We start from the raw sequence: 12,047 nt of genomic DNA on the forward strand, positions 1-12,047 counted from the left end.
CCAGTGCTTTGTTTTTTTTTTTTTTAATTCATCTGAGCATCTTAATTATCAAGAGCACAAGAGTAAGTCTTTTCTTGGTTTCTGTATTTGACTTATCTCCTTAGAAGTGGTGATAATGCAATATATTTTCCCTCAAGCAAGCCTACTGGAAGGAATTTCTTCAAATAAGTGGCCTGGCTTGCTTTCTTCCTCTGTGGTTGTTTCTGTTTCATGTTACAGTGTGCGTGAAGGAAAATTGGAACATACACTTGCACGAGACTTGGTTCCAGGTGATACAGTTTGCCTTTCTGTTGGGGACAGAGTTCCTGCTGACTTGCGCTTGTTTGAGGTGAGTTTGATGTCTTAGTCTGTTTGAGCAGCTGTAACAAAATAACACATAAATGTATTTCTCACAGTCCCGGTGGCTGGAAGTCCAGGATCAAGGCACCAGCATGGTCGCATCCTGGGGAAGACCCTTTTTCTGGTTCATAGCTGGTGCCTTCTTGCTATGTCCTCACATGGTAGAAGGGGCTAGAGAATATATCCAGACAAAACTCTTAATTCAAAAAGTTACATGCACCTCTATGTTCATAGTAGCACTATTTACAATAGCCAAGACATAGAAACAACCTAAATGTCCACTGACAGAGGAATGGCTAAAGAAGATGTGGTACATATATACAATGGAATATTACTCAGCCATAAGGAGAATGAAATAATGCCATTTGCAGCAATGGACCTAGAGATTATCATGCTAAGTGAGTAAGTCAGAAAGAAAAAGACAAGTATCATATGATATCACTTATATGTGGGATCTAAAATAGGACACAAATGAACTTATCTACAAAACAGAAACAGACTCACAGACATAGAGAAAAGGCTTGTGGTTGCCAAGGTGGGGGTGGGGGGTAGGGGAGGGATGGACTGGGAGTTTGGGGTTAGAAGACACAAACTATTATATATAGAATGGATAAACAACAGGGTCCTGTATAGCACAGAGAACTATATTCAGTATCCTGTAATAAACTATAATGGAAAACAATATGGAAAAATAATGTATATATATGTATAACTGAATCACTTTGTTGTACAGCAGAAATTAACACAACATTGTAAATCAACTATACTTCAATAAAAATAAAAAAATTAAAGAATAGTAACAGATGTATAAGTAATTTAATAAAGAAAGGAAACAACTTTTCTAATCTAAAAGAAGGCAAACAATAAGAAAGGAACAGAAATAGGAACATAGAATAAATAGATGGGTCAAATAGAGAACAAATAGTAGGAAGAGCTATAGAACCCCACTGTATTAGTGCTTATTTTAATTGTAAATGGATTAAGTATTCACTTAAAACACTGAGATTATCAAAGTGTTATAAAAAGCAAATGCAATTTAAAACAGTGACATATCTAAACATTTTTTTTCCCCTTAAAATATATCTGTTTTTCCCATAGAGTCTTTTGAGGTATCCATGTAGTAAATCAGCAGATCTTTATGGAAATGAGTGTTAGGCATTGTGGGAGACACAAAGATGGTGTGATAGAGCTCTTGCCCTCAGAGAGCAGACTGTCGGCATACACAAATCACCATAAGATAAGATAGAACTGCGTAAGTGAACGAGAACTACAAAGAATGGAGTAGAAAATTTAGAGAAGGGAGAGGTTACTTCTGATTTGAGTGAAATGAGCATGCCTCAGACAACATTGCTCTGGTGGTCATAAACGAAGGGTAGTACTGAACAAAGATGCAGCAGCAGCTGTATGTAGATCCCTGTGAGTGTTCTGGTATGTGATTAGAGCTGCAGTATGTTAAAGATAGAAAACATATGGTAGAATCAGGGGGCCTTGGATATGAAGCTCCACTGCAGATTTTATTGGTTGGGATTTAGCTTTGAAGGTTATACCTAGCTGGCAATGATGTTACGTTTAATCCTGCCACCGTGTGTAGAATATGTTGAAGGGATGGAGTAAGGCACCTAGTATAAGAAGCCCTCATAGCCCATGAGAATGCCAGTCTCATCTGTTATTGGAATTGACATGTACAGAGCTGACATTCTTTGAATACCTAGTGTGTCCCAAAACATGAGCATTCTCATGTGGAGGTTATGGAAAGCCTGAAGAACATTTGGAGTTATAAGTACAAGCTTCATTTAATCTTGAAATAAAGAAAGGTCTTTCTTCCAAATACTTAAAATTTATCCTTAGAAAGATATCAGATTGCTTTAATTGTTGAGTGCAAATAACACAATACAGCAAGTATTGGGAATGTTAATTTTACTTTATTACCTTCTTTCTCCCCTTAGTAGGTCTTTTTGTATCTTTTTTACTCACTTCTTGTCCCTTCCTCCTATCCCTAATATTTGGTTAATGATAAGACCTTGAATTATTCTTCCTTAGAGATGTAGTAGGCCTGTCACTTGATATAAATCATCTTCCCCTCCCCCAAAGAACCCTAACTTGAATCCATGAAGTTTTTGTCACCATTTATTATGGAGTGCTTCTCTTCTAATTCAGAAGCAGACCTCCTCAGTGGGATAGTTAGAAGATGATTTTCCCATTGTTTGAACAATTTGAGCAATATAACGACACAGAAGCTTTAAAACACCATTTGACTTAGTAAAGTATTTAAGGGTTTCATTTAAACAAGGGTTAATTGAGAATTATCTCAGATAATTGAAATTAATTTCTCATATAGAAAAATACTTGTCAGAATATGGATTAGTACATATTTTATCCATTCAGCAAATATATATCGAAGACTTACTGTGAGTTTAATAAGAGGGATTTTTGACATTTTAAAGCTTGATGATGTAAAAATTAGAAGTGTATGCTTTGTGGAGTAATTGATTAGTTTTGATTGTTTTCCCCCTACTTGTTAACTTTTCAGACACTTCATCAGCACGTTTTATTTGGCAGTGCTGTGCTTAGGTTGATTTTGTTCCAGTTAATCCACTTTACATATATAGTTGAACATCTTTAATTTCTTCTGTCACTTCTCTCCCCTACCTGGTACCAGAGGCATGTTTTTGCAACTACTTTGATAGTAGATTGAGACAACATTCCTAAAAGAATTGAGCCTTTCCTGCCGCTTCTAGATTTAAATGTACTGACCGAAGACATAAGAAAGCTGATAAGGTGAAATTCTCTTTTGGACACAGGTTACTAACTTTTTGTAATTAAATTGGCTTATTGGAGTGTTGTTTGCTGAATTTGGTTGTGGTGAATGATTATGTAAGGCTAGCTGGTTATTTGATGTTCCTACATGAAACAAACTCTTTGTTAGAGTATAAAGGAAACAGAAGACTCCTCAGTTATCCTTGGGCTATTATTAATTTTTCACAGATAAAGCACATGGATTTCACTTTGGAAAAAGTAAGCGTAGGACTTTTGCAGTATAGTTCTTTTCGTGTGGACATGGCCCGTGGCCAAGGTTGTCACTTCAGCATTGTCATTGCTGCAACTCTAGGGTTCCTGTCATAATTTCAGTGGTTCAGACTTTGGCTGTAATTCTTGCGTGGGCCTGTAGTAGCATCTTGTCAGCAAGTTCAGTGACTCACTGCTATATAACTTTTATCTGGTATTTTCTGGCTGTGTCTTAAGTCAATTCAGGCTGCTGTAATAAAATACAATAGACTGGGTGGCTTAAACAATAGATGTTTATATCTTATGGTTCTGGGTGCTGGGAAGTCCACAGTCAGGGTCTGGCAGAATTGGGTTGTTGGTGAGGGTGCTCTTTTGTCTTGCAGTCTTTTTGCTATGTCTTCATATGGTAGAGAGAGTGATCCCTCTTCCTCTTACAAAGCCACTGATCCCATTATGTGGGCCTCATCCACATTACCTTCTTTAACTCTGATTACCTCCCAAGACCCTATCTCCAGTTATCATCACATTACATTGGAGTTTAGGGCTTCAGCATGAATTTTGGGGGGACAGAATTCAGTCCATAGCAGGCTGAGCCTATCTTTTGTAAAACCCTTTTTAAAGAAGATTAATATTGATAACTTAAGGATTTCTGTATTTGGTTTTCTTGCCGGAGTCAGTTTTCCATGGCCAAGGAATGAGCGAATATGTGTTGGTGGCAGTAAGCTTACCAGCATAGGAACCTTAGAATTATTTGTGGAGCTGGGATAGTAAAACTTAGAGGAATTGAGCTATGGGCATGTTCTCCAGTTTTTTCCCTTAGGATTTTTATTTTAATTTTTTAGTAGTAGTTCAGAAGAGAGACCTCTGGCTAGTTAATTGGGGGCAGCCAAGGGATTGGTCAGACAGTGACTTTAGATGAAGCAATCTTATAGACTATACATACCTACATAACAGTACATTTTGCCTTTTTGGAAACATAACATATTTTCCATAATGTTCCAGGTAAAGTCTATATCAAAATTTGAACAAAGAATTCTTTGTAAGAGAAAACAATGTAAGAGTCAGAGGAAAAGAGGATTTCTTTTGGCTGTTGAAAATATTTTACCTCTTAGCTACAAGTTTTTAACTAAACACAAAATATTGCCTGAAATGTACCAAGATTTTCCTTCACTTGGAGTACTGAATGATTAATTCTGTTGATACTTTCTTTTGTGGCTCATGTGTTAGTGTTACTAGCCCATATCATTCTTTGAAACTGTCTTCAAAATCTACATACAGGGTACAGTTGCCACTTTTTTTTTCAAACCCAATTTTTGTTTAAATGGGAATGTCTTGATTTTTCATTTTTGAAAGATAGTTTTGCTGGATATAGAATTCTCTTTGATTTTTTTTTAAGCACTTTAAATATGTTATTCTACTGCTTCTAGCTGCCATGGTTTCTGATAAGAAATGGGATGCTAATCTTATTGAGAATCCCTTGTACGTGATAAGTTGCTTTGCTCTTGCTGTTTTCAAGATTCTGTCTTTGTCTTTCAGCAGTTTGGTTATAATATCTCTCAGTGTAGACGTTTATGAGTTTATCCTGTTTGGAGTGTATTTGTCTTCTTTGATGTATAGATTCCTGTCTTTCATTAAATTTGGGAAGTTTTCATCCAATATTTCTTCAGATATTCTTTCTGCCCATTTCTAGTTTTTTTTCTTCTAGGACTCTTATAATGCTTAAATTGGTATGCATTTTACACTTTGTCTTCCCTGGTATATGTGGTAGCCCTTCCAAGCCATTATTTCTTCAAAGAACTTCCACCTTAGTCTCTTCCTTTTCAGTCTTTTGGTTGTGTCTGCTGCTTGCCCTGTTCTGTGGTTTGCCTGCTAGTATATGTCTTTAATCTTTTGGCAGATACCTGGAAAGCTACTCTAGCTGGAGTCAGGATGTGAATTAAAGGTCAGCCTCTGCACCAGTCCTTCAGAGAACTGCCAGACAGGTCAAAACACACAACTATAGTATTTTAGGAGCAGGGTCCAGGAACAGAAGCTTCCATCCCCACAGCTATTGTTGCTTCTCTTGGGAATGGGGCGTAGCAGACAGGCAAATAAAAATGCCTTTTTCTTCTCAAGCATTTCTCTGTTTGCTTTTTTATTCCAGAGTTTATTCTGTTAGTTTTTGCCAGCTTATGAGTTTTTAGTGGAGGGACCAGTTGTTTGAGTGCCATGCTCCACTATTTTCTGTGATGTTACTCCTGAGTTGTAAGTTTTTATATTGACTTCAGTGTATTTTTTTGGCAGGTAAATTTGATAAATTGATTTACAGTATGTTGCTCCCTCCTTATTGTGATTTATCACTGAAACTTCACTTTTAAATTTCTGAATTATTAAACATATACATACTTGTAAAAAAGCAATTTACAAACATCTTAGGAAGTAGAGATTTTAAATTAGCTGTTGAAAGAAATTGACTAGAATGTTGGAAAAGGTGTATGTTGTATTTGTGGGATGTGGAAACATTCATATTCACTAAAAGCTATTTGATATAATCACTTGTGTTTGACTTTGGAAAAGATGTATTTTTCTTTAATAGTATCATACAGCTGAGAAAACCATTCCATACTTAGAGCAATAGGAGTGCTGGTTCTCTAAGATTGTATAAGTGGAGCTCTGCTTAGTGTTTTGTTGTCTGATTTTTATAGTTCAGTGGTTAAAAACTATTGTGAGCTGAGCAATGCTATTCATTTTAAAATGCTGATGAGAAAGAACTCTTTTTTTCCTCAGTCACTAGAATTTAAAAAGACAATATGGGTGGGTTAGAAGTGAGACTTAGTGTCTTTGTTTTAAGAGTATCATTTTACATTAGTAGGAAAGGACTGTTGCAAAAATAGGTCCCCTTTTGAAATTTTGTTCCTTTTAATAGTCTTACTGAAATATCCTATAAATCATTGTTAACCAAATTTAAATATTTGCCTTTAAATTATTGACAACTTGATCAAGTTCAATCTGTACTTTTTTTTTTTTTTAAGTAAGAAGCACTGAATGTACACTTTGTGTTGCTGCACGTGGGCTTTCTCTAGTTGCGGTGGGCGGGGGGCTACTCTTTGTTGCGGTGCACGGGCTTCTCATTGCAATGGCTTCTCTTGTGGAGCATGGGCTCTAGGCGTGCGGGCTTCAGTAGTTGTGGCACACAGGCTCAGTAGTTGTGGCTTGGGGGCAGCTCTAGAGTGCAGGCTCAGTAGTTGTGGCACATGGGCTTAGTTGCTCCGCGGCATGTGGGATCTTCTTGGACCAGGGGTCGAATCTGTGTCCCCTGCATTGGCAGGCGGATTCTTAACCCCTGCACCACCAGGGAAGTCCCTGAATCCATACTCTTAAGTCAAGTTTGCAAGCATTTACCATGGGATAAAATTGATTTCATGTAACACTTGGTCAGTTGGCCTTTGATTAATAAGCTAGAGCTCATGAAGAATTTTTAATTATATTTTCCTTCATTTGAATAAACAGTAAGAGGAATCTTAATTTTTGAGAGCATAAGTAAGAAATTTTATCATGATCAGGCAGTTGCAGATGAATATTTTGGAAGATTCATTTCTGGGGAAAGAAATCCATTTCTGATTTGCTTTTAATTCTGGACTAGAGGTGATTAACCTAGCAGCATACAGGATACTAAGATGTTCTTTAGTTTATGAACTTATTTGTAGTTACCAATTGTACCATATTAACTGTAATTTTTTTAAGCAGTCACTTTTTGCTTTCCAGGAAACCTTTGTGACTTTGGCATTTACCTTATTTCTGCCTAATGTTTTATAGGAATAATCCTGTGAGTTATTTTCAACCATTTAAATTCTGTAGGTGTTAAATATTCAGATTGTGGGATTATGTATGCATCTTGATTCTTATTTACATTCTGCTTTTTGAACTGTGTTGTGTATTATTTACACCTCCACCATTGTGCCTGAGGAAGAATGAAGAGAAACATAATCAGTTTCCTTATTAACAGCTTTTCTGAAGGTTTTATGTTTAAACTTGGATGGAAGGCATGGAGCTGGCTGATTCTTTGACTTAATTTTATCCTAACCTTTCTCTCATGAATGCAATGGATAAATGACTCTAATGTCTTTCTTCTCAGGTGAATTAAATTGTGACTTGTTAAAGTGTAATAATTAGGCTTGCCTACTTTATTAAGGTACCACCCTTCCTAGAAATGACTTCCTTCCCCTTACTCTCTCAAAACTGCTTCCTGCGAAAACTTGCAGTCACCATTAGGAGAAACTAACTTGTCACTTAGAAAATAGTCTTGTTCAAGGGACAGTTGAGAGCTATGCTACAATGTATGATTTAGACAAATTTCATTAATAATGTGTTGTTAATTTTAACAGATTTATAATTATATAGGAAAAAAAGATAAGGACCCAAACAAAGCTCCCTTTCCTTCCACATTAGTTTGTATACTAACACAGGGCTGATTGTTATTGTACAAAAAATTACATGCCTGTTTTCTGTAGAAAAACCTGATTTGAACAAAAATTCTTACTCTTAAATGGTTGTTGCCCTGCTGAGGCTGACAGTGAAGAGCTGGGTCCCTGACAGAGTCAATAAAAGCCATGCTTCCCCCCTCTTTTTAAAAAGTCAGATTATATTTGTATTCCTTGACAACCACCTAATGTTAGTATTTATCCTTGTTTAAGATTTACATTTGAAGTAAAAATTCTTCAGTGGGAAAACATAAATTTCAACTTTCTCACAGAGAAAGGAGTTCTATAGCTTGTATACAAGTATTTGTTTTTAAATATTAGCAGGTTTTTCTTACTAAGAGCTTAGAAAATTACAAGCAGTTCTGATTTTTGTAACAAGCATTAAAGAGGAACTTGCTAAACAAAATAAACTATTTGTTGACTTTTGTAATTTAGAAGAATAGGAGTTAATTTGTTAACGTTTGGGTTTCGTCTCCATAGTTTATAAGCTGTGTGATGTTGGGTGAGGCACTTAATCCTTCAGTATGTCTGTAAAATAGGGATAATACTACTAGTGCTTGCCTCATTGGAGTTGCTAGTAGCTAAGTAGCTGTTAGTAGATAACTTAGTATAGGTGTGTAGCATGGTGCCTAGCAGATAGTGAGCAAGGAAGTGTCAACTGACTGCTTTTAGTATTAGCATCATCTTTGAAGAAAGATCTAACTTTTTTCTTACTTGGTAATAAATGTGTTAGTGTGAAAAATTATATAGACCTAAGATTAATTTGGGAAGAAGAGTCAAATAACTGTGTTCTTTTAATAAAAAAAATTCATTGCTTTTGAACATGGCAGGTGTTCTTTTTTTGAATCTGTAGTTGTGGTGAAGTAATGAATGCAAATTTACCTGGCTTATCTTTGCATACATAATTATATAAAATGGGAAGCCTTCTAAAGACTTCTAAAGACTGTCAGATCTGTGTTTTAAGGAATACTTTTTATAAGCCTATTTTGATACTAAAATCTATCACATTTACATGGTATTAAACTTTCAGGAAATGCTAACACAGTTTGGTCTCTCTGGAGTTGTATGATATAATTTATTTTTATCCTGAACATTCTTAAACTTTATGATCTAATGTTATAAACTTGATTATATTTGCAGTGTCATATGCCTGCCTAGCACAGGAACGCACCTAGCATGTTCCTGCCCCTACAGGCTTTGTACTTTGTGCTCCTTTTGCCTAGAATCCTTCCTCCCTGATTATGGCCCAACCGTGGGGCCCTCACACCAGTCAGGGCTCTGCAAAAGGGTCATCTGCTTTTGAGAGATGTTCTCTTTCTATCTAAATGTCACTCTCCATTCTTACCATGTTTTTTCCCTCACTATCAAGCATTATATTATCCACTCTTGTTTATTTTTTCAAATCAATTTCCCATTAGAATGAAAGTTGAGGGCAGCAGTAAACTTTGTTTACTGCTGATTCTCACTCTGTATGATATAGTACAGAACCTGGCATATTATAAGTATTAATAAATACTTTTTAATGAATGAATCAATGACATTGATCAAATCAAAAGTTTTATTATGTAGATGGGGAGAAAGAATTCATGAACTCAATTTTTAATAATTATTTTCTGTGAGATTTTTTAAGGTATTTATGGTCATAACAAAATAACCATTTAAATAGATGAGATTTATTCCCCTTCCCCACCCCACAAAAAAGAAAAAACAGGATTTAAATTTAGAGTACTTGGTACATAGTAGGAATTGTCAATCAGGAGGCCCAAATCAGAACACCAGCTCAGTTTATAATAGCAGTGAAACTGCACATTAAACTGCTCTGGGTTCATTTTCTTATCTTGTTTTCTTTCTAGGATCTAACCCAGTGCCTGGTACATAGTTAAGGTAGTCAGTAAATGTTGCTTAGGTGAGTGAATGAACCTATAAAATGAGTAAAATCATGAACTAGTTTCTAGTTTCCCAAAGAGCCTCCTAATGATCCTTGAACTAGAGCTTCTGGAATAAAATGGATCAAAGATGTTTGGAAAACACTCTTCTGTTGATTCTGAAACCTGAGTGCAACATCAGAATTACTTGGAGGGCTTGTAAATTGCAGTCTGTTAGGTTCACTCTCCCCACCTCCTTGTTTGCGGTAGGGCAGTGAATTTCTTAACAAGCTCTGAGGTGTTAGAGGTGATGCTGATTCTGCTAAGACCACACTTCCACAACCCCTGCTGTATCTGTAATCCTGTTGAGGTGCCTCACGCTGGTGCATTGTAAGTTTTGAGAAGCACTATGGTAGGGGGAGCTGTTTAATTCTTAACACAGTGTTTCTAAAACTTCCTTGACCAGAGTACTCCTCCCTTGTATGTATGTGTATATATGTGTGTGTCGGTTTATCAATGATCATCCATCTATAACACTATACACAATGCCTATTAACATCCTTGGAACTGTTGTTCTGTGGGCCATACTTAGAAACAGAGCCAGGTCACATCTGCAGTATTTTCCACATATAAAATGATGATTTTTTTTTTTTCATGCTTGGGTAGGTGAATTCTTAATTGTGTTAGGAGTGCAGCCTTCAGTATTGAACCCATTGCAGAGTTGGATGGTGATATGATATTCATGATCTGCATGGAAACATTTATATACATTTTTGATTCTTGCTGACATAAATTTAGAATAAATATAGGGATGTATAGCAAGAACAATTTCATGAAAATTAAACCCAAAATGATGAAATTATTTATTTCTCAGTACCTTTTATATCTTTCAGTCGTATTTCTCTTCTGTTATAGTTGGTTTAAATCTGTCAAACCCATTTTCAGGACTTCAGGATATGGCAAAGTTAGGAAATAATTTTAGAAAACTCATGAGAGTCGAGTTTTCTCTAAATAAAGATTGTCTCAGCTAGTGTCTCCTTTTCCCTAGTTGTATTTGGAAGTTTAGGCTAATTTTGTCTCATGGTTCTGTCTACTTTGTAGTAGATTTTGTTGATTTAGCTTCTTTTTTTTTTTGGCTGCATCGGGTCTTCGTTGCTGTGTGTGGGCCTTCTCTAGTTGCTGCGAGGGGGAGGGGTTACTCTTCTTGTGGTGCACAGGCTTCTCATTGAGGTGGCTTCTCTTGTTGCGGAGCACAGGCTCTAGGCGCATGGGCTTCAGTAGTTGTGGCTCACGGGCTCTAGAGCACAGCCTCAGTAGTTGTGGCACACTGGCCTAGTTGCTCCGTGGCATATGAGATCTTCCCGGACCAGGGCTTGAACCCATGTCCCTTGCATTGTCAGACAGATTCTTAACCACTGCGCCACCAGGGAAGTCCCTAGCTTCTTTTTCTTTCTTTTTTTTTTTTTTTTTTTTGCGGTACGCGAGCCTCTCACTGCTGTGGCCTCTCCCGTTGCGGAGCAGCAGGCTCAGTGGCCATGGCTCATGGGCCTAGCTGCTCTGCGGCATGTGGGATCTTCCCGGACCGGGGCACGAACCCATGTCCCCTGCATCGGCAAGCGGACTCTCAACCACTGCGCCACCAGGGAAGCCCCCCCTAGCTTTGTTTTTAAATATGGTTGTACCTATTCCAGTCTACTGTCTTAAAGTAATGGATGTGATAAAAGATTCGGTTAATTTATAGAAGGGAGGATATTTGTGGAAGCAGTGATGGTTACAGACTCCTTAGATGTTAAGTTTAGCAGAGAGAGTCTTCAAACTTGAACTTACTGGAGTGCTTTATGTTCCCCAAGGCTGTGGATCTTTCCATTGATGAGTCCAGCTTGACAGGAGAGACAACACCTTGTTCTAAGGTGACAGCTCCTCAGCCGGCTGCCACTAATGGAGATCTTGCATCAAGAAGTAACATTGCCTTCATGGGAACACTGGTCAGATGTGGCAAAGCAAAGGTAAATTTTCTTTCTCGTTTTCAAGATAGCAGTTCCTTTGTTTTCAACCATTTCCTCAGTTCTTTTTTGGCTAGTTTTATGTGGAGCTTTTAAAAATATATGGCGAAGAAATGGCAGAATTGAACCTGATCCTTGGCAGATATTTGTGAGGCTAAGGAGAAGCCGTGTCCCTGAGTTATAATACATCCATAGTTCTGCCATTTACCAGGTAGTGGATCCTGTAAAAGCATAGCCCTCAGTACCTGTTCTTTTCTTTTTTTTTGGCTTGTGGATATGTTCACCATTGGTTAAATAAAATTTCAATTTAGTTGATATGATACTGGCTATAATATTCAGACTACATATCACTCTCCTACTGATTGATTTCAAAT

At 37.0% G+C, this 12,047-nt stretch overlaps 1 protein-coding gene across 5 annotated transcripts in view; it reads left to right on the plus strand.

Annotated features, from left to right (window-relative positions):
* The window catches only part of ATP2C1 (ATPase secretory pathway Ca2+ transporting 1), a 102,446-nt gene that overhangs the window by 47,667 nt on the left and 42,732 nt on the right, over positions 1-12,047 (plus strand). For all 5 annotated transcript variants that reach the window (XM_027086608.1, XM_027086605.1, XM_027086607.1 and 2 more), the window contains 2 exons: positions 220-328; positions 11,521-11,676. In XM_027086608.1, coding sequence (XP_026942409.1) covers positions 220-328; positions 11,521-11,676 — 265 coding nt within the window. The remainder of the gene's footprint in view (positions 1-219; positions 329-11,520; positions 11,677-12,047) is intronic.

This window comes from Aethalodelphis obliquidens, unplaced genomic scaffold (genome assembly GCF_003676395.1).
Source record: "Aethalodelphis obliquidens isolate GAN/ISIS:26980383/991018 unplaced genomic scaffold, ASM367639v1 scaffold56, whole genome shotgun sequence".
Classification (NCBI taxonomy): domain Eukaryota; kingdom Metazoa; phylum Chordata; class Mammalia; order Artiodactyla; family Delphinidae; genus Aethalodelphis; species Aethalodelphis obliquidens.